General features: G+C 42.7%; 2 protein-coding genes across 4 annotated transcripts; both read left to right on the top strand.

The window, feature by feature from the left end:
* Positions 1-688: 688 nt before the first annotated feature.
* On the top strand, positions 689-22986 carry LOC148326712 (integrin alpha-5-like). 2 transcript variants are annotated; one of them, XM_088308407.1, is made up of 30 exons: positions 689-1038; positions 3973-4097; positions 5373-5473; positions 5574-5697; positions 6046-6107; positions 6263-6308; positions 6406-6531; positions 7155-7199; positions 7400-7443; positions 7553-7609; positions 9667-9719; positions 9990-10198; positions 11159-11350; positions 11436-11481; positions 11568-11681; positions 12504-12559; positions 12922-13079; positions 14113-14250; positions 16306-16373; positions 17677-17827; positions 18031-18123; positions 18426-18505; positions 18847-18927; positions 18994-19099; positions 19344-19502; positions 19608-19712; positions 20618-20731; positions 21496-21597; positions 21680-21802; positions 22194-22986. In XM_088308407.1, exons 1-30 carry the CDS (start codon positions 836-838, stop codon positions 22275-22277), a joined length of 3165 nt encoding a protein of 1054 aa, XP_088164533.1. In that variant the 5' UTR covers positions 689-835; the 3' UTR covers positions 22278-22986. The 2 variants fall into 2 exon arrangements, with proteins under 2 accessions (XP_088164533.1, XP_088164532.1); XM_088308406.1 differs by having other exon boundaries at positions 11159-11371.
* Positions 22987-23467: 481 nt separating this feature from the next.
* fbxo2 (F-box protein 2) lies at positions 23468-26684 on the top strand. Of its 2 annotated transcripts, XM_088308408.1 has the most exons (6): positions 23468-23618; positions 24457-24520; positions 24902-25028; positions 25652-25744; positions 25817-25955; positions 26181-26684. In XM_088308408.1, exons 2-6 carry the CDS (start codon positions 24484-24486, stop codon positions 26313-26315), a joined length of 531 nt encoding a protein of 176 aa, XP_088164534.1. In that variant the 5' UTR covers positions 23468-23618; positions 24457-24483; the 3' UTR covers positions 26316-26684. The 2 variants fall into 2 exon arrangements, with proteins under 2 accessions (XP_088164534.1, XP_088164535.1); XM_088308409.1 differs by lacking the exons at positions 23468-23618; positions 24457-24520; positions 24902-25028 and adding an exon at positions 25071-25538.
* The last annotated feature ends 687 nt before the right edge of the window (positions 26685-27371 follow it).

Raw genomic sequence — 27371 nt, 5'->3', positions numbered from 1 at the left:
TCACGATCTGTAACTCACACGTAACGTGATAAGAGGTAGGAAATGACTTAGATGGTAATATACCAAACAATCACCTCAGTATGAGTTCTATTTTATGCATTCATTATTCAGAAACGGTGTCAATTCCACTTTCATTATTTGAGAATGTTGCTCTTAGATCTTTATCAAACAAACAGCTGGATGCCGTAACGCCTACTTTAAGATTCAGGACTTTCTTTGTTGGGACGTTTTCCTGGCTCGCAGGTAATGTATGAATCACAAACACACACACACTCACACTAATTCCTACTTGTCAATCTGCAAGTCTTCACCTTCAGCTCCAACAGGATGAGACGAAGCTGCCGATAGATGGATGCCTCTGGGTTTTCCAGGTTTACTCACCAAGTCTTCAGCCAAGACCTGAACTATGTTATTACGGTGCTTTTCCACTTCTCAGCTCTGCATTAAAAGCTGAACAAAAACAAGTCATACTCACATATAGAAATGGCATTGTCCAAATTTCATTTCCCAAACAGTGTTAATTGTGTGGTAGTCCCACATTAAAATGTTATCATTGAAAATATATTTGTTACCTGCTTTGTGCAGACTTCAATGTGGTGTGTCATTGAAAAGAAAAGCTCCACCCCAAATGAGGCTTGCATGCACGGAGCCCTTCCCACTTTGACTTGGCCGTTCTGCACACTCGGGATCATTGCACTGTGCCTGGCCGAGCTGCAAGACTCACTCGCGACATTTCTTTCTGGTCAGACCTAAAGTGTCCTGCGCACAGAACAGGACGGATGATGTGTTTTGCGCTACAGCAACTCAATGAAAGCAGAGACGCACAAAAGGAGAGATGGACACCTTTTCTGGACCTCCATTTGCGTGGCCACGGGGAAAACGTGTATTCGCCGTGCTGCTAGTACCTGCTCTGGTTGTGGTTCTGAGCCACTTTTGCGACGCTTTTAATCTGGACACGGAGAAACGAGTCGTTTTCACCGGACCGCCGGGGAGTTATTTTGGATATTCGGTGGAGTTCTTCAGCAGCAACTCATCCAGGTTCGTCTCAACATTTCAGCACTTGGAGTTAAAGCGTTTGAAAAGTTAACAGCATTTATTCATGTTTCTTATGTTCCGATTGTGAATTATTATAATTATTATAATTTGGAGACAACATTGAGCATTCATATTCTTTACTCTTCTACACTTAGCAAGTAGATGGTAAGGTCAGTTGAAAGGAAACGTATATGTCCCCTGTGCGCACACGTGCGCACTTACGGGCACGCGCACTCACGCACACGCGCGCAACTCCAGATTCCAGTCCAAGAATGATTGGAAACAGACATGCACGCCAGTCTGTGAGTCGTGTCGTTCTAAGAGCACTGGTTGAAACTGCAGAGAAGAAAGTCATTATTATCCTCTCCGAACGAACGTTTTTTTACTCTTGAATCCGTTTTCGGGAAAAGGAAGAGCGAACGAGACAAAAAAAAGAAGAAAAAATAAATGCTTTAGTCGTACATCGTCAGGATTCTGAAATAGTTGTTCAGAAGTCACCTTGGATTTGTCTCAGCTTTGTCTGAAGGTGTTTGACACAGATGTGGTGCACATGTGTGTGAACATTTACAGAGATATTTTCATGTAAAGGCAATTTAGTGAATGTTAAATATCAACTCAAGCGTAAATTTTGTCATAATGAAGCTTCTTTTAGTGGAGTGAGCTAACTTGGATTTGTTTTTTAGACAGTGCAACTCATTGTGCTGAAGTGCGTGTGCGTGTGAGTGTGTGTGTGGGGGGGGGCGGGTAGATGCGTGTGTGTACGTGTGTGGACTGGACAGTGTCAACATGAACAGACAAATTATGCTATTGGCCAATGGGAACTGAAAAGAACAACAAATAAATGAAAAATATGGACAAACGGCTCATAATCTCAAAAGAGGAGCGATGAAAACACACATGAATTATAACAAAGTGAAAAGATGACCACAATAATAAAAAATAAAACAGTTACTTCACATTAATTAACAATCGATGATCATCATCAACTCATCACATGTAACCCAGGCAGCAAAGTGTATTATCTGCCTTGTCCCGAACAACTAAAACAACCTCAGCTGTTGCTTGGAATCTTTAGTTCTTGTTTACAATAACCCGAGGACTGGAGGATTTAAAAAAACATGAGCACAGCAATGTTGTAAGAGTTCAATTTCTCCATGATACTCGATAAGTATAACTTCTGTGCTATGACTCGTTCTGTTTTTATTCAGCATTATTTTTTGAAGCATTCATAGCTAGCATTTGAAATTGGTTTATTTGGATTCCCCCCCCCCCCTCTTCTGAACTGACGAGTATGCGGAGATTGGAAGGGCAGAGTGAGGACTCATTATGACAATGCTGAATTCGAAGCATTTGACATGGAATGATTTAGCTCGTGACGGAGCAATGTGAATCCAACCATTCTTGCCGTGTTGTAAGTAAACAAGACAACAGGAAGAGGCCGCTTTCCAGGCGGAGAATGTTTTCTTTCTGCTAAAGAGGTTAAGACATTGCTTCTGCTGCATTCATGCATTCTGACGATCACTAAACTATTTAGCTGGTTTTGTGTTCATCACTTCACCATCTTTGTATACACGTTTAACTCATGTTTACATTCAGTTCTACTTTTTTTTTTTGTAACTGAAATATATGAACATATTGAAGTCGTGACAAGGGAGAGAAAAACAGCTTGAATTTCAGTATAGTCACAAGACTGGAATTAGGTCAGGAAATAATGATTGTGGGAGGTAAGCAATATTCCGATAAAGTAGAATACCGCCATTTTTCTTTAGCTAAAAATGGGATGAATTATGTTTCAGAATATGACCTAATTCCCTGATAGAACAATTTTTGAGTGCACAATATAATGAACAATCATCCAATTCATGTCTCAACAACGCACCCTTTCAAAAATGTCACTTAATAAATTACCCTCAGAGCAGGTCATACAATCAGCATCACACAGCAAAATGAATTGAATTAATCAAAAGTGACCCCAAAAAAAAAATCAATGATGAATGAAAGAATGAATGAAATTTGTGTTTGTTTGTTTATCTTTCCATCAGTTAGCTTCTTGGTTCATGGAGGACTCTGTGTGTCTCCATTGTTGCGATAAAAGCTTGAACTCAATGACGATGTTTATCATTTACTTTCCCTATTTACTAATGTACCATGTTAAAAAGAATGCCATGAAAAAAACAATCGGAGCAAATCTTATTTAAATCAGGATTATAAATAATAATAATAAAAAAAATCCCATTCAAAATGACGGGCGGATGAGTCCAGCTAAAATATTTTTAAAAAAGGCGTTAAAAAATTATCTCGCAATGCAATAAAATTACGATCTACGATGATTAAAAAAAAAAAAAATGAAAAATGAAAATAAAGGTGTTGCATATGGTCTTCTTTTTGTGTCCTTGATAAATGAGAGGTTCTATCTTTGTTTTAGCGACACGTTCAAGCCACGGAGCCTAAAAAGTTATTTAAATTGACCGCATTAATATTCCTTCAACTTTGGAAAGATGGAGGTGGTGGGAGGACACACTCAGTCTGATCTCTGTTAATGTCATCAGCCACCATTATTGAAAGTTGCCTTATTCACTCTCAGTCCGAATTTAGGGAATTTCGTTCAAACATTTGCAACTCGTGCGCGCATTATGGGAATCCATTTGAAATATATTTCCATACGTGACCGAATGAACCGAGGTATTGGCCACGATAGGAGAAATCAGCACTAATATACTTCTTCAAACATCTGCGTCTTATACACTCGGCTATGTTTTTTTCATTATCGTGATGCGGTCCGAGACAATCCAAGAAAATTTCGGATTGATCGCCTGCCACATCGGCCACGCTAATGGCAAAATAATAGAAATGACTCTTCCTTCTGTGAGCGATGTGTCTTTTGTGACTCAGTTCCTCACCACAAGATGATTTTTTTTCTTCCTTTCTGCTGTGCAGCGTGAGCATTTTGATCGGCGCTCCAAAAGCCAACACCAGCCAAGCCGGCATCACCGAAGGAGGCGCCGTCTTCTTGTGCCACTGGAGCCAAACCAACTGCACCATTATCAACTTTGACCAGCAAGGTAAATCAAGTGGACTGTCCCCATGACTTCACCTGACAACGTGGAAAAATACTAACAGCGAGTATTTACAGGATAATATTTACTCAGCAAGCTAATCGCACCGGTAGGTTACGTTTTCAAGTACAGCTAATGCGACGATTAAAACGAACGGACACGTCTATGGAATAAACGCAGCTGTGTGCAACCATCCACGTTATAATTAGTTGCAAAAGTTATGGGGGCAACTTGAGTGAGCTGGCCCGGCGCTCGACCCGAAGGTCAGAAGTGTGGCTCCCTGCCGTTTGAAAGACCCGAATCCAGTCGTTCTGTTTGGATTGCAAGCAGCCTTTCATGTGTGTTTTGATAACGGCGGGATGCCAATGGATTATGCCGCCAGTGTGATTTTCCAATTGGACTCGGGCCGAGTGTGGCGCTCAAATTAGGGTCGAGCCGCCACTGGGCCGAGGGCCCCAGAGGATCTGTGGTGCCCCCAGCCCCGAAAGAGATAATCATCTCCGTCAGAGGGGCAGGAAGTGATAAAGAGGTCGGCATTTGAGGAGCACAGGAGCTCCTTTATTTGACGCACTCATGTAATGTTGTAAGTGTGTCACGTTTCCCCTCAGACATTTTGACAAGTTTTCCCCGAACTGTGATGGATCCTTTGACCCAAAAGAACCCAACAATTGATTTGCCAACATGAATTTATTCACTTTCAGTTTAATATGCAGTACCGATTTTCACCAGTAGTGGGATGAGAAAAAAAACCCTCACGTATACAACAATAAATACATCAAAAACAATAATAAACACGTCATGATTTATATTTTGTTCAATGTTACTCCATAACTATCGCCTGCAACTGGCCTCGAGCCCAAAGTCAGCCGGGAAAGGCTGCAAGTGGCTCGCGAACCTTATAAAGATAAGCGGGACCGGAAATGGACGGACGGACACATATTATTAGCAGAAGTGATGCTGTTGTTGTTGGCTGCTCCTCTCCAAACAGAAGCAACAATTACAAGAGGAAGAACACGTTGGGAACATGCACTCTCGGTCAACGTGACAACTGCTGCTATTACTCCCACTGCAGTTGTGTTTTTATCGACTACGCCGGGAGCAGGCTCACTTACCACACCGGAGAAAGAAAGAGAGAGAGAGTTTTTTACTTTGTGGTTGGGTCACTTTTGTTGCCGTCTGTTTTTGATGGCTGTTTGTTGAGTAAATGTTCTCCAAGCAACACTACTTAACACACGTTTTGTGAATGAATGACTTTGTTTTGTGCCTTTTTTTTATATATAGGTGATCAGTATTTCTATGTAAAAGATGTGAACACTCAAGTGGAGTTCAAGTCCCATCAGTGGTTTGGAGCAACTGTGCGTTCCCATGGCAACAATATTCTGGTAAGCATTGCACACGCACACAGGTGAATAAAATGTTACGCTCTGATGCTCCTGTTATTTGTTTGAATTTCTTTTTTTTTCTCCCGTGTGTGGCTTTCAGGCTTGTGCTCCCAGATATTATTGGAGGACCGAACATGACACGCCCTTTGCTGATATGACCGGAACGTGTTACCTCTCTGCGGACAGCCTCAAATCATTTGTGGAGTATGCCCCCTGTCGGACAGGTGAGGTATTACAATGTTACGAATTAGAATTCAATTGGATTGAAGTCATGAGTGTGTTACTGAGGTTTTTGTTACAATATAAAAAAAAAGTGTTGTTCTAAAAATGGTATTTTTGCATGTCTTCCAAGAATATCAACAAATGCTGAGAGGAGCAATAACGGCTCAGTCACGAGTATCTGTTGCTTATCTGAAGGCGTTATTACATTTACTCAAATGTGCATCGTTGTACTTTCTGCCCACATGATTACTGTTATTCCAATTAACTTCAATTTAGATGATGTGGTCTTTTAGTCAATTAATGCCGAAAAAAACATGTTTTCAAAATCTGTGTGGGGTTTTTCACTGCAGAAAGACATGGAGCTGCAGGACAGGGCTATTGTCAAGGAGGATTTAGTTCTGACTTCACCAAGGTAGGGGCAATATTTGTTATTCATCCCAAAAACCGTTGTTGCGTTTTGACCGAAATAGGCAGTGGAGATTAAAGTGTGCAGAACGGCCTACAAGAGTTTATTGTCGCTTTTGAAGAAGCTGCTTTCTCACAAATTCCTGCGCTTATGTGTATCAGGACGGAAGGGTTGTTCTTGGTGGACCAGGCAGCTTTTACTGGCAAGGTGAGCGCAAATGAACGTGGATAAAAAAAAAAGAACAAAAATGCCCATATTCTATGACCAATTGCCAGATACGCCATTTGACCCTAAAATCTTCTAGGTCAGCTGATATCAGCCACGCCAGACGAGATCGTCAAGGCTTACTACCCTTCATATTTTTTACTGTCGGTTGCTGGGCAGATTCAAACCGGCCAGGTGCAGGGAAGCTACGATGATAGTTACTTGGGTAATCAACTATTATTGTATTCAATGTACAACGGAGCTATTCACGCCACAAATTGCCACACGGTACACTCACAGGACATGTTAGGTACACGTACATCCTGAGTTCCAATGCAAGACCTGTTTTAAAAATTCTCTCTTTACAAAGATAATAATACACATGAAGTTACCAATGTAATGTAGTAGATCGTGATATTGTTATTTTGGTGGTAGTTTTGCATATTATTGAAAGGAGTTTCTATTTTTCTTTTTCACAACACTTGCCGTATTTTCTGGACTATAAGCTGCTACTTTTTTCCTCGATTTTGAACAATGCAGCTAATACAACGGTGCGGCTTTTCTGTGGATTTTTCTTTCACCAGTAGGGGGCGCTCAATAGTTCAGAAAATACACAAAATAAATCTAGATTTTTTTTTTCTCTTGGGTCTGTTCCGTTTTAATTTGCAAAGTTTTTGCCAATATATATATATATATATATATATATATATATATATATATAAATATAATTTCCGTTTTCCTTTCCATCAGGACACAGCATTTCTTCTTAATTGCAGTGAGTGCTGGATGTAAATGTAACAGTGCTGCATGTTTTCCAAACCGTCTCCAATGTGCCTCATCTCCCTACAGGTTATTCCGTGGCTGGCGGCGAGTTCAGTGGGGATGATGAGGAAGGTGAGGGTTATGTTGACAGTGTAGAGTCTGAAAACACACGAGCGTCGGGTTTGTTGACCCTCTCAACTCCAGAACCACTTAGTCTCCGCACACATGACTGAGTGTGTCTCCTGACGTTTTAGAAAAAAAAAAAGTGCGAACATTGTTTCAGTCTTTCGTTCTGACTTCTAACCTTTTGCTACTCGCTGTCTTTGTTGCAGATTTCATCACAGGAGTTCCGAAAGGACTCATGCTGTATGGTGTCGTAAGGAGTTCAACTCAATTGATTCATTTCCCGTATTCACGAATGAAGACGACAAGAACATCACAAAAGCTTCCCGAACAATGATTTGTGATCAAAAACTGTCTCGTAGGTGTCCATCTTCAATGCGAGGGATCTGAAATCACTGCTCAACGTGACAGGAGAGCAAGTATGAACAATTTTGTCTTTCACGTGGTGTGTCAAGGAAGGAATTTTGCCTGCGGAGAGTCGCCGATACCAGATCACAACCTGAGCTTACGTTTACCAACACTGACCCATTGTCTTCTTGGTCGAGCCGGGGTGGATTTTTCCACTTATAATGCGCATTTTGTCCCATATGGATCGGACTGTCCGGATGGACGGCCATTTTGGGAACGGAGGGCGGAGTTTGGGATGGGTGGAAGAGTAAGGACGGAAGCGCTTTAAAAGGACAAGGACGAAGGCCGATTATTTTTATGAATAAGGACTGAGGGACGTTGACGCAAGGTTGCCCAGGTTGCGGACGGAGGACGGCTCGGCAAAGTAGGGTAAAGTCTCATCTCTGCAAATAAGCATGTTTATTCAGTACAAGCCTTGTTATTGGCGTTCACGGTCATCGCGGTTGCTCGCTACCTCTTCACATAAATCAGCTCCCAGAAGTCTTGTGCTGCCGAACAAAATAAGCACTTTGGAAAACGGATGGATGACACTTACAAAGGGAAAGCATGTGAATCATTTTGGGCATTTCGGCATGCTTGTCATAAAAATTGGCTCTGATGTTCTGCGACAAAAAACAAACACAATCTGCTTTCATTTAATTTAATCACACAAACAAACAAAAAAACATTTTAATTTGGCACACGTCTCGGGTGGGAAAAGTACGAGAACCTTCGGCTAATGACTTCTGGAAGAACTAATTAAAGTCACCGAAAATTGGAGGTTGTTTCTGCTAATTTGAAGCTTAACACAAGATGGATGATGCAACAGGTCAACGACCTGAAGCACAGAAATAACGTAGGTACTTTTATTCCAAAATGTCCGTCTTGGGGTGGCGTGTACCGTATAAAATAATTTCCTGTGACGTCCGTTTTTGGTCCACTCCTGCAAGAATCAACAGAACCACGTTGGCTCGGAGGTCAACCAGGTCCACGTTTTGGGTATTTCCCGTGTGTGTGTGTGTTCGATATTACCGTCGCAATTCCTATTCAGCGTAATGCCAGCTAAAAACGTGCATTTGCTGCATGTGTGGGGGGGTCAAGAAGTGTCGGGCTCAGCATGAACGGTGCTGAGTAAACGGTCGTAATGAACGATGTGACGTTGGGGCCGAATTCTCGGCTCTGTTGGCTCTTGGACTGAACTCTTCAAGTCAGCTGCAAAAATACCTCGGGCAGGAGCCCCAGTCGGCGGATGAAACCTCAGATTGTGTCCGTTGTTATGAGTGGCTTTGAACGAAGAGCTGTGGAATTTCAAGTGCTTGGGTATTGCGTCGCGACGAACGGTTTGGTTTTCAGGCACGGTCGATAAGGTGAATATCCCGAGAAGGTGTGTGCTTTTGCGCTATTTTAAGAATGAGGAGTTTTTGGTGATGTGTTTTTTCTCCCCGGACTGGTTGCCAGCCAAGCACACAAAGACAGACAAACACTCACACCTCAGGCCAATTTAGCGAGTGCCGTTATGCATGTTTTGGCGCAATTAAAAAAAAAAAAAAATCATTTCAGAAAGTGTTGTCGTATTTCACAGACTGAGTATGAATCTGTAATATGACGTCAGAGTAGATTTGCCCTTTTTGCCCTTTTCCTTCTTTCATCTTCCTCATACGAGTGGCTAGAGTAAGACAATCTCTGGTGTTCAGGCTTGTCTTTCACGGGGGCCTCTAATCGGATTTGTGCGCGGAAATTCTACAAATCACCTCGCGTTGAATCACACAGAGACGTAATATGACGCCCATTCATCATGTGCCGTATGAAATTGAAACAGACGAGCGGACGAAAATGAGTTTGGCGTCGCAGGACACCGCCACCTTTGCGCCGCGTTACAGAAGCTCGAAGAGTTGAAACCCCCCCCACCCCCCTTGAAGACGGAGAAGTGGGCACCCGGGGGGATTGTAAAAAATGGAGAGATTTAAAGGGAAGCCTCTTGGGGTGAAGTTGGAGGGTACAAAAGAGAGAACATGGAAAGAAAATAAAGAGATCTATCCAGAGTGATGTAATTAGAGACTAACTGCGACTTGTTTTTAATGTCTTCCAGATGGGGTCCTACTTTGGCTACGCGGTGGCGGCCACCGACATCAACGATGACGGGTGAGTACATCAAGTGACTGCACGGATGACGGAAACAATCGAAAAGGAAGGAAGAAAAAAAAAAGAGGCAAAAATTTAAAGTGGGATTAAGTTAAACCGCGCCGTCCACGTACACTCTGGCACTTTGACATTCCCCCAGCAAATTACAAATAAATAAATAAATTCATTCATTAATTCATCACTTTGTTATTGCAAATTGCTTTTACGTTAATCTCATCCCTCACACCCATGACTAGCGTTTCTAAATGTTGGCTCCGACTTCGTGCCCAGACTCGATGACCTCGTGGTGGGCGCTCCGATGTTCATGGCGCGAGGGTCCAATGGGCGGATGGAGGAGTTGGGCAAAGTTTACGTTTACCTCCAGAAGGGACGGTTGCAGCTGGAGCCCAGTTTGCAGCATCTCCTCGGCCAGCAGCCGTTCGGCCGCTTTGGAACCTCACTGGCGCCGTTGGGTGACCTCGACCAGGATGGATTCAATGGTATGACCTTTAAATGATGGGATAGTTCTTCACATAGAAGTTTGACTTTCGCCGGTGAGTGGGATCTCATGTGCGGGTTTAAAAAAATAAAAGTGGGGTGTACTGAGTAAGCTGTTCTTGTTGTGACCTGCCCACTGGGCTCTTGCATGTGCTGCTTGGACGAGGGGCGGCGGCCGACAATTTTTATGAATAAGGCAGGCGGGTTGAGGCCGGAACTGTACAGAGGTGGGCGGGGGACTGACTGGCAAAAAAGGGTCAAGTGCCCAGCTCTGGATATCTCCTTTTTTTTTTTTTTTTTTTAATGGTGTTGCGTTAATAAAAGTGTTAAAACAATCACAAATAACTTTCTAACTTGATGAATGAACTCCATCTTGATAAATCAAGCGATGTTTCCGTCGATTGTCGCGTGTAAATGGCGGATCAGAAAATCGTCACATGTCAATAGGTGACCAGGGACCTACATTTGGGATACTTTTATCAGAATGACCCCAAAAAAATAAAATAAAAAAAGACAATGCAAACCCGGCTGTACAAAATAAATGTTGGCGAGAAATGCCATCTGATGGAGCTCTCTAAAGTTGCCGCTGGATTCTGATTCAGGACTTTGCATGTCATCGGCTCGTTGCGCTTATGACTCATGCAATAATTTGGATGCTGGTTTTAGAAAATCTTTATACGGCTTGTTCCATGACATGAGAGAAAAGCAAATAAAATCAATCACACGCACGCACGAAGCACAGCAAATGATGAAGACACTGTGACTTTTTAAAAAAAAAAATATTTGTAGCAAAACTTCAAACACATTGACAGTCAGACGTCCCGCACGACACGGCTTCTGCTCTTTCCTGGAAGCCGCTCTGCAAATTGCAGCTCTGTAGAGAATGCTCATTGCGTCAAACGAGCAAAAAAAAAACCCTCACAAGCTGCTTCATATTGTTCGCTGTTTGTGTTTGCAATCAGACATGGCCATCGGCTGTCCTTACGGAGGAGAAGACCAACACGGACTGGTTCTTATTTACAGTGGTTCTGCTCGGGGATTGAAGGACACGCCCACTCAGACTCTCTCTGCCCACTGGGCTTCCGGCTCCTTCCCTGCCAACTTTGGTTTTGCGCTACGAGGCAACACGGATCTCGATCGAAATGGCTACCCTGGTACCGCATTCCACTCTGGAGGCAAATATTAAACAAATTCCCTCTTTGAGAACTGAGTGTAATTCTCAAATTTCCTCTCTTGCAGACCTTATTGTTGGTGCTTTTGGGGCTGACAAATCTGTGCTGTACCGGTGAGTGTCAAGCATGGAAGTGTAAACGATTTGTTGAACAGCAGAAAACGCTTTTGTGATTCGTTGCCTTGTGAATCTTCAATCAGGTCTCGACCAATCGTGACCGCAAGTGCGTCGCTCACTGTCCAGCCAACGATGTTCAACCAGGAAGAGAAACTTTGTGAGCTTTCCACAACGAGTGGAACCGCTTCTGTGTCTTGGTAGGACCACCCACCGCTTTCCTCTAAAAACCTTGACTTGTTGCTAATATACTAATGGCATGATTACACGTCATCGTGTTTTTCCCCTGTTGCGGGAATTTTGTGACTTCACCGGTGTTTAAATAGAGGTCTGAAAAGAGCCAAACATGGAAAATGTGACAATTGTTATGTAACACCTGTCACAATTCTATTTCAGTTCTTTAAAGTTTTCCCTCATGAAAACGTCCAGTCTAAAATGAGTTCATGTTTGCCGATTTCCTGTCCAGGCTGTTCTTAACTGCAAATGCAGAAACGCAGCTTTCGGAGGCCGAGCAGGGGAAGAAAGGGAGAACTACGCCAAGCTTTCCATATAGTCACGTTTGGGCCTTACGAAGCTTAACGTCGTATTTTAGACTTTAGCATTCGTGGTTGCACACAGGTCGATTAAAGGGGAAATCAACAACAATAAAATATTTGTAATAATATTCTGTATGCATTCACTAGTCTAAATATGGCATTCTGATCAATATTGTATTTGTGCAATAGAAGTTAAGCAGCAAATTCCATCCATTTTTAGCAGAGGCAGCCATTTTGTCACTTTCTGTCCACTGAAAAAAATAAATGGATAAATAAATAAATAAATAAATAAAATGAAATAAATAAATAAATTAATTAATGATTGGCCACTATCTCAACTCTCAGCAACTGTGATGTGACTTTTTTTCTAGTGTTTGAAAAAAAAAAAAAGTACATAGATCAGATCAAATAAGAATATACACCATCTTGTAGCGACTTTCTGAAAACTGTTGCCGTTTGTAATTGTCGTTTTTCTTCATCTTTCAGCGTCAGCGTCAGCTTCTGCTTGCTGGCTCATGGAAAACACCTCCCATCTCATCTAGGTGAAACACATGCACACGCACGCAAAAGCAAGCGCACACATGGTCCCCATTACAGTACCTTGCTTTCTTTGTGTGCCCTCAAGTATGCGGGACTTAACCGAGGGTCAAATTGGCTGCTAACACCAAGATAAAAAGGCAATTGTGTAAACCAGTCGGGCTCCGACATTTAAGAAACATGTTTGTTGCCGCCGTGTATTATCTGTGTTCTCAGTGCCGTTGTCATCTTCGATGCATGACTTTTGACTTTACTGTAGCCACGCCCCCTCCCCCCAAAAGTTTTTACAATTACTGCAATGCCAATGTGTATGCTTTTATGCAAATTCACACTGTCATGCCTTGTTTGTATATGTGCACACTTTTAGACTTCCTGGTGGAAATTCAACTGGACAGTATGAAACAGAACCAGTTGGACTCCGTCAGGAGGACTTTGTTTCTGGATAGTCAGCTGCCCACTTTGGTTAAGTCTTTCAGTCTGGCCAACGGACATCGCCTGTGCCATGACAGCAAGATCTATCTACGGGTCAGTCAGTCATCGTCATGATTGATTTTTTTCTCACCTCGGGAACGTATTTAAGGTCCAATGTATTCCACCGATTTGCTTAGCTCGACTCCGTGGAAACATGCACTGGAAAAATCGGCCCTGAAGCAATGTTGCAAAGCAATAATCTGAAATTGATGTTCAGCGAACGCATACTCCGATCAACAAACAATCTTGACGGATGTTGTCGTTGGTGACACTCCAAGAAATGTGAACTCGGTCTGGTATAGGTCGGATAAAAGACTGCCAGCGACAGGCTGTCTCATAAAATGCAACTTGGACTCAGTAAAATGCAGACCTCCACCGATGCCAAACAATCTTTTCTTTTTTTTTTTTTGGATCAGCATTAAATTTGACTTGAGAGCCAGCTCTTGTCTGAATTTATTCACTGAGATGTTATAAATATTTAGGTGTATTGTTCCAGCAAAAGCGTTCTCAAGCATTTTTGATGATTTGAAGATACGTTCATTTTCTCTCAACTGGATTTTTTCAAATTATTTTGTGTAGTGGGGACTTTAAAGTTGCATATTTGTTGTGCTAAAATATTTTTTGGGTCAACGTATAGATACTGTAAGTAATGTGCAGCCCCCGCAGGCCTTTTAATCCCACGGCACCTGCAGCACCGGGTGCACGTAATTACCTTCCTGCTCTTGGACAAAGGTTAAAGTCATTTCCAAATGGAGACGTTTTGAACTTTGTTTGAAGTGTTGTTTTTAGAGGCACTTACGAGCGAATGCTGAGCTGAAACGACGACAGTCGCAATCATCTCATCACTCAGTGATGACTGATCAAACGACACCACTGACAAAAACGTCTTTTGCTCTTTGACAGGAAAAGAGCTGGTTTGACCCGGAACCGGCAACATGAATATTTTGGTGCAATTTAAATTTGTATTCCGTCTTTACGGACATTCCCGCCGATGGAAGAACCGAATGGCTCCGAAAAACAATTCACACAAAGCTTTCCTTTCTTGACTCCTCCGTTCCTCATGCAAGTGCATCTCTTCTGATTTCAGGCCGAAGAGGAGTTTCGCGATAAACTCTCCCCCATACTCATCAGTCTGACCTTTCGCCTGGATCCACAAGCCCCACTCGACCAATTTGGCCTCCGACCCATCTTGAATTATCACACCGAACAACTAATAGAGCAGAAGGTTGGTACGATTTACAGCATAATGAGGACAGAGGTCAAAGTTTGCTGGACAACATGGGTGTCAAACTCTGGCCCGCGGGCCAAATTTGGGCTGCGGTGTAATTCTATTTGGCCCGTGAGGCTATATCAAATGACGACGATATCATTTTACATTCAAAATGATAATTGTCATTTTAAAAACTAAACATTGTATTGCATCAATAAAATCACTTATAATGATAATAAAATTTTAGATTTAAAAAAAAAAATTCTGCAGTTATATTTTTAAAAAATTAAACACCGGTCCGCAGCTTTGTTCAAGTTTTAGTTTTCAACCCACCGTGTATTTGAGTTTGACACCCCTGCTGGACAAGATGCAAGGAAAAATCTCTCCAATCTGGTCCCACACACCTCGTGCTCTGTAATGTCAGCATTTAAGATTCTTTCCATTTGAGCGAACCTGTCGCTGATGACGTGATGGCTACCTGACTAAAACTGGCGCTCATCTTCCACCGTTTGCTTTTAGTATGATGTAAATTTCAAATTGCACTCACAGAGGTTACTGGCAACCATTTTGAGAGTCACATTAAACGCACCGTCCCCTTTTATTGTAGCGAAGCTCATCGGGTTGAAGGTTTCGGCGCAACCCCAATAGGCCAAGAGCCAATGGCTGGACTTTGGTCTCCATCTGCTCTCCGTATCGGACTGGTGAGCAAAAAGACACGAGGGCAAGTGACACTGGCGCTCACTTTTGAGACATCTGGACGCGGTTTGCTCGTACATGTTGGTGTCGCCCGTGCGGCATCTGCGAGCACGTGCACATGTCGTGCATGTGATATAAGTTGATCTGTGCTTGTGGGAACGTGTACATCGCATCATGGGCTCGTTACTTTACAGCCGGACACGCGAACGGCTGGCAACCTTCAAGGGAACACGATCATCCTCATCTGTTTTTGTTCTTGCATCGCTTCGCTTGCAACGGAAGGACAGCTTTCGGATTCATTTATCAGTGATCAGAAGCACACAAACCATCGATGGGCTCATGTTCTTAATCGAGAGTTGACACATTACAGTATTTTTTATTTATTTATTTATTTATTTTTAATGCTCTACAAGTTGGCATCGACTCAACATTATTAAGCCATGAAATGTCGCAGTCACAAATGAAGTCATGCTCCCCGGGACACATATGCAGATGTTTTTTTTTTAATGTAGACTATGGCGGTAGGCTTTGCATGGCATGCATCCATCCATCTAGTTCAGTGCTTCTCGATTATTTTCTGATACGCCCCCCCCAATGAGAAGAAAACAATCTGCCCCCCCAGCAAACTGTTTCTAATTGTGTCATTATTGTTGTTTTCTGTCTTATAACGTCCATCTGTTGAGAAGCGGGCGAACGCGGCTGGCAAACGTCAAGAAGAAAAAATAAATAAATAAAATTAAAATTGAGATGATGGAGAACATTTGTGTTTGGTGTTAAATGGCCAATATCCTTGAGTGCAAATAAAATCCGAAACTTGAAAGTGAATCTTCCTGGAGACGATTTTAACTATTGCCAGACTGATTCTTTGGCGTCGGCGGCATTCTTTTCCAATCTAATGTCTCCCATATGTTGCAGAGAAGCGGGTAACAATAACTGTCGAGTCCGGCACGGAGACGGACGGTTGGCAGAAAAAAAAAAGGAAAATAAATAATAAGGCATGAAAGACGCACTATAGAAACGAAACGACATTCCTCTTGGCTTCATCGCTCATGTACGACCTTCAAAAGAAATTCAGCTCGATGAAATGTGAATGTTGTGCTTACGATGAGCTCTCCCTCAAAAATGCAATCATTGCTTCGATTGCAATCATCTTTCATTCTGCTCGTATGGTCTCACTTGCTCCAATTGCGTTTCCCACAGAAGTCCGTTCCTCTTCTCGTGCCGACATAAAACGCGTACCTCCACCAGCTTTGTGGATCGCGGCTGACGGCGTGTCGACGTTATCCTCGCTTATCCTTTCATTAAATCACGATTCGACCGGTTGTGCTGTCTTTAAAATTCCACCTCCTTAAAATCTTTATCCATTTCTTTCAGGCCCAGATTCAACTGGATTGCGGAGACGACAACATCTGCGTCCCTGATCTCAAGTTGGCCGTTTATGGGTGAGAGAAACTCACCTTTCGATTTTTTTTTTTAAACTGATTCCACAAACTTAACGTGAGTCTGCGATCGAGCTCACTCATGAAGCAAATGGATGCAAATGTTCACGTCTCCTTATTTTTCTTGTGGAATCTACTTTTTGAAGGACACGTTGGCCATGTTCATTCCCACATGGACGAGTAAATTAATGGCTCGATGTCGCGACCCTTGCCCAAGGTAGCGACGAGCGAGGGAAGTGAAAGTAAAGTGGTGTGATGCAAAACACGAACTGGGAGAGAGACGACCGCGGAGGAAACGGGAACACACCAAACCAAAATGTGCACTACACGGAAAGACGGTGAAATGTCTGCAAAGTGTAGCATTTTTTAAGTATGGAAAGTGCCGTCCATAAATAAAATTTAGATTCGAACAAAGTCCCGGTTCACTTGGACTGGCCGTGCACCGCAGAGAATAATAATTCAAACATGGCTGAGCGGCCAAGAAAACACATTCAGCAAAGATTGTAAACTTGCACACGGTGCTTTGTGCTTGGATGTCAAAGGAAGATAAATAAGCGTCATGCGACTTGTTGCAAGGCTGGAAATAACATTTGCTCCTCTTCGGGTCTATTATGAGGTCGCATCAAGAAGAAAGCTAATCAGATCGCAAAACGTTGCCACGGTGACCGTTTGTCATCGGTCGTCGCCGTCGTGGGAGCGCCCTGACATGAATCGGCAGTTTGACGGAATAGAACCTCCCGAGATTTGCTCGGCATTTCGTACCCGCGTCACTTCCTCAGCGTGGCCCAATTCAATTCAGCTGCCGGTCCTACCTTGCAAGCGGCCGTCGTGTTCAGACCTTGTGCAAAGCGGGGGAAGGCGGGAGGAAATGGCAAGTCAAAGATCTTCAGACCTAACCAGACTTTTTTTTCTGTTCTGGTGACTTAAAAGAAAAAAAAAATGGTTGGAGCGTGCTATGGTATTCGTCACAATTTATTTTTTTTTGCACACAGCGGCGTCACTGTTCTCAAGCACAAGAAGGTGGAGCCCGTTTGCTGATGCGGGTCATTTCCTCGGTCGGTCGTGGACAGTTAAGCATAAAAGTGGTCTCGGGAGGCTCGTCCTCACAAAGACAGATTGTGAGGACTTTGGAAACGTGCTTCTCGTGACATTTTATAATCATTTTAAAAGACTGCACTGGCTTTTAGCAAGGTAGAAAAAAAATTATTGATCAAAACTTGAAACTATTAGCTTTTTTTTTTTAGAGCGACAACTAAATGATTACAATGCAAATGATTTTAATGATGCTGTTTTTTTCCTCCCGCAGTGACAGAAAAGAAGTTTACCTGGGTGATGAAAACTCCCTGAGCCTCGCCTTCAACGCCAGAAACGAGGGAGAAGGCGGAGCCTACGAGGCTGAGCTCTATGTTCGACTTCCTGAAGAGGCCGACTACAGCGGGATAACGCGAAACAATGCTGTGAGAATGACCAAAAAAAAAAGCATAAAAACACGGAAATAATTATATAGTGGTTCTTTGTTTTTCCCTTTCTCACCTAAAAATTAAATTTAGTTTCAGTGTTGAATTTTACTGCCAATTGAGTTCTGTTCATTCATTCACATTCAGAAATGCTTGACTCCCTGTATTTCTCTTGTCTTGTTTTCTATTTTGTTGTGTTCCAGAGTCTGACCCAGCTAACGTGCAGCTACGAGGCCGAAAACAACACCCGCTTCCTCATCTGCGATCTGGGGAATCCCATGAAACCCGGCACGAACGTAAGAACTCATCGACTTCTCACATGTTCTTGATTTATTTTCTTACACAACGATTAAGTCAAAGCAAGTTTGAGAAAGGAGACAAGATTTATTATTTTTTTTTAATCTTTCAAATTTGGCTAGGATGTTGACAACACTCTTCTCAGTGGTGTGTTGAATTTAGAAGACATATTTGTTTTTGACTTCACAGAGTTTTCAAGAGAGTTTCTGGTGCCTTGTTATGAGCTAATGTTGGATATCAAAATGTCTTTTTTTTTCGTGTCATTCCATCCCAATATTAATCCCACATTTTTCTTTCCTAGTTCTGGGCCGGTCTCCGCTTTACTGTTCCCAGACTCACAGACACTCATAAGACTGTCGAATTTGAGCTGCAATTAAGAAGGTAGGGGGTCGCGGGGGCAGTCATATTAAGCAACAAGAGAAAAGTCTTACATATTCAATTATGGAATTTGCGTCTTCAGAAAACATCTTGCACATCATGAAAGTTCAATTAGGACACAAAATTGAAGCTATTACAATTTGAATAACAGTAATTCAAAATCTCGAATCAGTGCAATGAATTGACTTTTGAAATGAAATTCATTGGGGTGTGTTTTTTAACCATTGACGTAAACGAAAGTGTCCACATCAACATTTCTTAAGATTCATCCAGATGACTTGTTTTTTTTTTTTTTCAGGCAACGAATATCTCTGAATTGTTCCTCTTCTGTGTGTGTCTTATAGTAAAAACGCAAATAACTCCGAGAGCGACTTAGTTGTGTTCCAGTTGGAGGTAGCCGCGGTGGCTGACGTTATTCTGCAGGGGTGAGACGTCTCGGATGATTTTGTGTTCATTCTTCTTTTGCGTTTGAAACATTGAAACGTGTTCAGGGTTTCCCGGCCAGACAAAGTCTTCCTCCCTCCCCCCAATTGGAGTATCCGTCAGAGTCTGACGGACGAGCAGGACATCGGCCCCGAGCTTCAACACGTCTATGAGGTGGCACACCATTTTCTCACGGAATTTATCCTTTCTAAAATACTTTGTTTTGTTTGAATTTTTTAATTATTTTTATTTTTATATGCCCTTCATACTCTATCAGTTCTAGATCTGGAGAAGCCTTCTAAAACCTGCCGCTTCTTGCGCCTGATGAACTTTATTTTTTTACGTTTATTTACGTTATTTTGGCCGTGTGAGTGGCTGCATCTTCTTTTTTTTTTCAAAATGATTTTCTTCTCCTCAGTTGGTCAACAATGGCCCCAGTCTTGTCAGTCAGTCCACATTGGAGGTGAGATGTCCTCTCAGGGCTCACGGCCACGACCTGCTCTACCCGGTGGAGGTGGTCACTGTCGGGCCCGTCAGCTGCACTTCCAAACGCACCCTGAATGCACTGAAACTCAAGGTGAAAAACGCTCGTACCAATGCAAAGCACACGCCACGGTCTCAAAGTGCACCGCAGCCTGTTTCGTCTGACTGCAAATGACTCTTCGTGTGTTTCTGCACAAAGCTTCAGCCTCCAGCTTCAAGGAGTCCCTCATCTCTGCAATCTAGCTCGGAACGTCATATCCAGAAGCGGGAGGTCAAAGGTCCCATGACTGGACAAGGAAACTTGGTGATTCGAAATTTTATTGTTTGCAATGTAATAGAAATTGCATCGTAGTTGTGATAGACCGATATGCTTTTTTCAGGACCGATACCAATAAGCCATGGAGGAAGAAAATAGACAACTTAGTTATAAAAGTTGTACAAAAAGTAAGCGGAGCTCCCAGGCTCAGCTGCAAGTTTTCTAGTTCAATAAAAAACAAACAGGCGGCTTTCTGCTGATTGGCTGCTACAAGGAACCAATCAGATGGTGCTGTGGGCGGGTCGACCTGCTTCTGCAGGCGGGGTCACCAGCACAGCAGAAAGAGAGAGAAGTGTGCTGCAGAGAACCAAAATTTACCAGTTTTTAATCTATCGGTCTTGAAAAAAATCAGCCCGGCCGATAATCGGCAACGTGCCAAATATCGGTGTTTGAGTAGACTTGACTAGCCTGTATTGCGTTTTGAATGTTTAAACTGTTTCATCAGCATGTGGCCTTTTTTCCTCTTGTCCCCCCCCCCATAAATACTGTACATGGCCGTTGATTGAGCGCCACGGAAGACAGAAGACCATTGCAAAGCTTCTGTGCTTGTAAAGCATTTCGATTCACATGCGATAGTTGCAATTAACACAGGAAATGGGAATCTAACGAGCCCTGGTCCGTATCGGCGGCTGTCTGCTGTGCTTAGGAGAGGAAGTTAATTATCTTTGTGGTGTACTGGGCTGCTTGTTGCGCAACTTATACAGTACATGACGTCTGTTTGTAGACTGCCCATCGTTTGTGCCGTTCAACCACATTCAAGATGTCCCCAAAGAGAAATAATAATTCAGTTATGTGGCAAGAAGCCACCAAAATAATTCAATTATGTGACAAAATAAATGCAGTACAGTGTTGTGAAATGCCACATGGATGATGTTCCCTGTGTTCCATCACAGACATGCTCGACTGTGGAGTGCTGGCGGCTTGAGTGTCACATTGGGCTGCTGGAGAGAGGAGCCAGCGTTATCCTGAGTGTTCACTCCAGACTTTGGGCAGAGACGTTCCTCGAGGTGAGTCCACAATTTCCCCAGCTGGCTCATCCAATGATTATTCCTGCATGTGAAGAGTCTACGACAGGCATTGTCCAGCTCCGGTCCTCAAGGGCCACTTTTGTGCCTGTTTTCCATCTCTCCCGATTCAAACGATGAGCTCATCAGCAAGCTCCGAAGAAGCATGATAACAATCCTGATCATTTGAGTCGGGAGAGTTGGAAAACAGGCACGACACTTGCCACAAGGGACTGCGTTGGGACACTCATGTTGCATGAGGAACACCCAAGGAGTAATTATACTGCCCTCTGGTGGCGAGTCGGAGCCCTCACCCCCAGTATGTAATGACTCGCTTACAGCAGGGGTCTTCAATCCTGTTCCTCAAGCGCAGGTGTTTACCATCTGTCAACACACCTGATTGAAATGATTGGATGCTTTCTTAAACTCGTTTATAGTTTTTTGTGTGGTGACATACAAGAATATAAAAACAAGAGTTGATATTTTTCCCCCAAAATGTATTTGTTCCGTCAGCAACAACAAGCAAAACCATAGAAGACAATTATTCTCGTCGCTAAACTAAGATCCCTGCCACAGACTGAGCTCAAATAATTTGTGCTTGCAGACCCCTCAAGAAAGCCCCGCCCCCTCCCAATTTCTGCAACGATATTTTACAATGACATCTTCACTTTTCCACTCCTGCAAAACTTTCAGCAGACTTTGCGTATCTCCTTCTCCCCAGTGAGCGCTTAAGTCTTCATGTGTATCTTTTTTCTGCTCATTGTCAGAGGGCCTTCAAGCAGTACGTTTTGGAGTGTTCTGTTAATTTCACCGTCGACAAGATGCCCTACTCCATTCTTCCAAAATCCAAACAATCTGGGTCGAAAAAGGTACGTCGTTTTGGCAGCTTCTCTTATTTACCGTTTTGTTGCGTCGACTCGACTGAGCGCGTGATGGCGTTCTCTTTCTCAGGTGGTGACGTCGGTGCTGTGGAACAAAGCGGACAGCCTGTTCTATGTTCCCGTGTGGATCATCATCCTCGCCGTTCTAGCGGGCCTGCTTTTACTCTCACTGCTCGTCTATCTGCTGTACAAGGTAACGATCGTACAAAATCCTGTCTGGGGGATAAATGTTTGTGTTTGCGCCCCAAAGTCGAGATTCTTCCCGGTGTGGTCTTTCTACTCAAGTTTCAAGACCACCTCATTTGCGCTCTTAGATGAGATTTGTGCTTCACCGACTCATTTAAAATATTTTTAAAGAGCTCCAATTCTAAAATATCATCAACATCATGTATCAGCAACCTGGACAAGACACCAAATGTTGGAGGGAGCTGATTGGCTAACACAAGGGATTGGATAAACGAGCACAGGTGGACACAATAAGCTAACGAGACCCATAAAGGAATACAAGGAAAAACTGAAACTAAATACGAAACCAAAATCAACACAAAAACATAAACGTGTTCTTTTGTTCTGTATTGCTCCAGATGGGCTTCTTCAAACGGTCCGATCCATACGGAACCACCATGGAGAAGGCCCAGCTCAGACCACAGGCCTCATCGGAAGCCTAAATCCAAAACGGAGCAACACAAGTGGAATATTATCGTCACATTCCGAAATTATTAACGATAATGATGAGCAGAAATTGCCCGTTGGACAATTCTGGCCGTTTGGATCACTGGACGACGCATTACCTGGTGCTGCACTAAAGTACAAACCACAAAGAGGAGGAGGAGGCCGCAACAAAGAATGGATGGATGGAGGTTGTCTTCCAAATCAAATTCCACTCCGCGCTACAGAAAAAGCCGAGGAACAAAATACGATCATCCTTAAAGTTGCATCAACAATTTCGTAACGTGGCTATCGTAAATGTTTGACACAAAAGTTTCTTTGTTTTCCCTGCTCACCAAATGATACACACTGGTCCTTTCAAGGCCCGTTTCAGTCCAGGAATCACAAACAAAAGGCACTAACGCGCTGGTATTTCTGGTCTCGAAAGTCCAGTTTGCAATTTACGCTTGAGTTGGGTGTTTTTTGATGTCACTGTTGTATTTTTTTTTTTTTTGGAAAGAACTTCCGACCCATAATACTGTTGTTATTTATGCCATGATTGAGTTGATTGTGAACTGTCGTACTGTACTGCCTGCGGGACAATCCTGATCAAACTGCAAATTTTGAACTTGAAACCTTTTTCTCCCATATTGGGAGGTACTTTGTGTTTATTGTATCATATGATGTTTATATCTTGACTCAGAATAAAGAATCATTTTTGGATATCCATCCGAATTTGACATCATGTCTTGGGTGGAGGGAAAAGCGGACATAAAGATCATAGAAATATCCACATGTAATAAGCATGTAATAAGTGTTTTAAATGTTTTTTTTTTTTTTTGCTGTGTAAATAGCTGCTTAGCGACACCGTTGACTGTGAACGTTTCCGCAGAACGCCACACGATATATACAAACCCCGATTCCAAGAAAGTTTCGTTGTTGTGTAAAAGGCGAATAAAAACAGATGTGATTTGCAAATCCTTTTCAGACGATTTTCAATCAAAGACTTAATGTGCACTATCGTGCCTTATAATCGGTGCGCCGTATAACCCGCACGCACCATATATGGAAATTAAAAAAAAAAAAAAAAGACGGGTTCATTGAGCCTGCGCTTATTAATATAATAAACATGTTGAAAGTCAAGCATGTCATGATTCATAATACCAAAATTATGTTTTCCTTTTTTCCGGTTTCCCCATTTCTGCTGATTGTGTGCACGTGTATTTGTGCTGAGATGCACTGCCAGCGTGCTCCCTCCCCACCATTGTGATAAAAGCCCAGCTGGCACAAGGACGCTTCACTGCAGAGGAGCTCAAGTGTCCTGAGAAATAAACGGAACACCAAACTTGTCCTTTGGAGCCGTGAGTAACATGCTCTCGTACATGTTAGGACAGAATTGCGATGGCTTGTGGAGTGTATGTTCGTATGCGCGCAAATAACGCTGTTTGAGCAAGCGAGGGTGGATGACTCAGCCGCTTATTTTCGGCCCGAGAGAACACAAGTAAAGGATTGACTTTGAGCAACAACGGAAAGAGGAAATGTGAACGTAAAGTTAAAAAGCAACCCATTTCCACTGATTGCCATGACTCATCCCTGGCGGTTTTCGACGGACTGATACGTTATTTCTTGTGTCAGCCTGATGACTGACTGATCCTCTGTGATGCTCCCATTGAGCACGGAATCAGGGCGGCTTTGCATTTGCTCAATGTGTCGTGCAGTGAGTCAGCAGGCCGGGTATTAGTGCTTTCATCAAGTGTATTCCAGACATCCCATGTCAACTTTTCAGCCTTCAGTAAACTCACCCATGAAGTCGTGGTGAAGTGTATTAACTCGTTCGCTGCCATTGACGGATATAGAAGCCCAAAAATTCATTTTACCTGGGCTGGCAGTGACCGAGAAACTTCAAGTAAACTCACTGTCAATCCAAATGTACTAAAATACATGAACGGGGGACATTTTGACTACAGTTAAAGAACTGTATTGTATGTATTGTAAATGTATTGAACAGAACATTCATTAAAAAACGCTTTGCCATGAAGTTGTTCATATTTTTGGTGATCAATTAGATTCTTTTTAGCATTTCACAAATGTTAGGTCTCAAGCCCAAATTTGGGAAAAACTGCTTGAAAATGCTCAAGATTGTTGGTGAAGTGATTAAAACGCAAATGAATCTTCCAGACTGCTTTTTCTTCTGTCCAGACGCTGCACGGTTGTTGTTTTGTAATCATGGCCAATAATCTGATCAAGAATCCCAATGGTGAAGGTACGTTGTATTTGGCTATCAAGTGGGGATGACATTTGAACAATGTGGAACAAAGAACAAAGAACGCCAGGTTTGATTCGATTTAATGGAACATTACCCCAAATTTGAATAAATTTCGATGAAGCGAACGGCTATTCTTTCTGAAAATGTCACAAAAAAAATTGAGCGAGCCTCCAATACGCTAACGTATATTGGCATGTTATTACAAGTTGAGAATAATATTGTCCGTCTTAAAACGTGTATTCATAATCGCTTCTTGTCAAAGTCTCTGACTGAATTCCACCCTAAATTTGACCTCTCACGGGCGTTACCTCGATAACCTCTTGAATTGATGACATCATATTGCAATGATTATTATACAACGGCGTGTTTGCCTTTCAGAGCAACTGGAATTCTGGGAGCTGACAGAGAATGGCGGGAGCGAGTGGAAGGTGGAGGACATGCCGGGGGACTGTGGTCATGACTTCAGCGATGGAGCTGTGATGAAATACTTTGCAACCTCCTTCGAGTGAGTGCGACTGACATATTTGTCTCGATATTCACGTCTGGTTGAGGTCATTTAGAGACACATTTACAGACAGACAACCATTGCCGTGCAGATTCACATCGTCGTCACTGAGTAGGAAATGAAACGAAGGACAAGGAAAGCCAATTTACGAAAGAGCGCAACCGAGATAATCAATAAACAAGAAAAACACAGAGACATAAATAACGGAAGGCAACAACGAGACGTCGAACAATTCACAGGTTGGGATCATGAGCAAGAGGAATCTTCCGACACTGAGTTGTCGGCGTGGAGTCCTTAAATAGTCCCGCAATCAAGAACGTGATGAGTGTCAGGTGCGTGGCTGGTGGGCGCGCCTCTCCAGACATGACGTCATGACCCGGAACGAAGCGCTGGAAGGAAACGCCCCCCCCACTCCAGCTGGGCAAAAACAAACACAAACATGACAGAACAAAAACAGACCATGACACAGGCAAGTTGTGGAATTTGCATGTTCTTCCAAAAACATGTATGGTAGGTTAACCGAGCTCTCCAAATTTACCCTCGGCGAGAATCTGAGCCGGGGATGGTTGATTGTCTCTGTGTGTCCGGCAATTGTCTGGAGTCTTTTTTTTTTTTTTTGCTAGGTTGTGTTTGAAGAGACAAGTGATTGACTTATTCGAGGAAGGTTTCACTAGTGAACAGCTGGACGCCCAACCGGTCGTGTCCGTTCAAGATCGGTGAGGAAAAAAACAAAAAGGTGGTCACACTCAACCTCGCACTAGCAGACTAATTTTGTACATAACCGGCAGGTACTGTGGGAGGCAAGACTGTGGCTGCACCTACCAAATAACAGTTTGTCTGCTCGATGAGAATCACGTGGTCCTGCAGGAATTCAGACCCGAAACCGTGACTCTCGACCCCGAGTGTGACGACTGCTCGTGGAAACAGGTGACGATGTCGTAATCCATCAGTATGCTAAACAGTTTGCACTTGACCCCAAAAATATTTCATAAAACAAATGAAGCTTCATGAAGCGCTTGTAATAATCAAATCCATTTCACAACTCTTTATCCTTAAATCAAGTGTACCATCTGGAGGAGTAAAAAAAATATCCCAAGTACTTCGCAAGGCTTCGTTTCCCATCCTCGACTTGTAATTCTCTCTCATTTCCAGGTCAGCCACACGTTTTCCGAGTATGGTCCCGGTCTACGTTTCATCTCCTTCGAACACGGCGGGCAAGACACAAAGTACTGGGAGGGCTGGTTTGGAGTGAGGGTCACTGGGAGCTCCGTTACTGTTCAGGTGTAAGCAAGAGCGGACAAAATGTTCCAGTACGTACATGTACGCTATCATGCAAATATTGCAGTTTGTGCACAGTGGCCATGCCGAGTTGTTTCAGATAATGCTAATCACCTTTAGGGACGATAAGTAGCAATTTGAGAATATAAAATATTATATAAAATCCAAGTCACCTAGTGAATTGAATACATTTCTGACATTAAAACATTTTCACAAGCAAGATGCGAGTGTCACGAGATTGCGCCAGTTACGGCCACTGAGCGTTACGTGGTGGACTCACTTGAAAACACCAATTCAATTAAAAGTGCAGAAAACAAAAATGTATTTTCAGTTCATTTTTTTATTTAACAAAACCAAAATAAAATGTTCAACACAAGCTTTACTCAGATACAGGTTAGGTGGCATTGAATACAGTGACATTCACAACAGTGTTTGCATAATCACTGTTTTGACCGACTTAAAACTTAAAATTAAAAGAACAAAATGGGCACACAAGAGTAAGAAAGGTTCAGTTTACAGTGTTAAAAAAAAGGAAAAAAAAAAAGCTACCTTCCGAGAATATAGAGCAACATATTTGGGACTAAAACAATACTGGGCACATTCAAATGCAGAGGATGGATTCATTAGGAAGACGTGTTTTGAGTTGAAGAGGTAAAAAATTCTCCTGCTCGAAGAATAATGACGTACTTCACATACCACAGAAACGAGTATACAAACTCGCCGTAATCAATTCATGACATAAATAAAGGCGAAATATTACAAAATATTCCACTTTGCTCACTGCTCTGACATCTGCTCCCTACTATGAATGCATCGTAAAATTTGGAGTAGAAATACTGCATGGCATACTCAAGACGACAAATTCAGAAGCATGATAACCTGATTCAATAATAAAAAAAATCTCACCAACTTGTATTACTTAGTCTTCCATCGTCCGTTTGTGTTTCAGCTGGAGGGAATGAGTCCATTTTCCCTTCATATAAATAGTGACGGGGTGCTGGTAAAATATGTTTCACTTGATTATTATTTGTTCAGTAAATTGATTTCCAGAATGATTCAGAGGGA

Source organism: Idiotropiscis lumnitzeri, chromosome 11, assembly GCF_059441095.1.
Source record: "Idiotropiscis lumnitzeri isolate Australia: NSW breed Sydney's pygmy pipehorse chromosome 11, RoL_Ilum_1.0, whole genome shotgun sequence".
In the NCBI taxonomy this organism is placed as follows: domain Eukaryota; kingdom Metazoa; phylum Chordata; class Actinopteri; order Syngnathiformes; family Syngnathidae; genus Idiotropiscis; species Idiotropiscis lumnitzeri.
The sequence above is the reverse complement of the archived record's forward strand: the minus strand, read 5'-3'. Positions and strand labels throughout refer to the sequence as shown.

Coding starts and splice junctions, on each gene's coding strand:
- fbxo2 (XM_088308408.1), top strand. CDS start 24,484: ATGGCCAATAATCTGATCAAGAATCCCAATGGTGAAG. Junction 24,521..24,901: donor CAAGAATCCCAATGGTGAAG/GTACGTTGTATT, acceptor TTTGCCTTTCAG/AGCAACTGGAATTCTGGGAG. Junction 25,956..26,180: donor ACGACTGCTCGTGGAAACAG/GTGACGATGTCG, acceptor TCTCATTTCCAG/GTCAGCCACACGTTTTCCGA.
- LOC148326712 (XM_088308406.1), top strand. CDS start 836: ATGGACACCTTTTCTGGACCTCCATTTGCGTGGCCACGGGGAAAACGT. Junction 18,506..18,846: donor TTTGAGCTGCAATTAAGAAG/GTAGGGGGTCGC, acceptor TGTGTCTTATAG/TAAAAACGCAAATAACTCCG. Junction 19,713..20,617: donor TGACTGGACAAGGAAACTTG/GTGATTCGAAAT, acceptor GTTCCATCACAG/ACATGCTCGACTGTGGAGTG.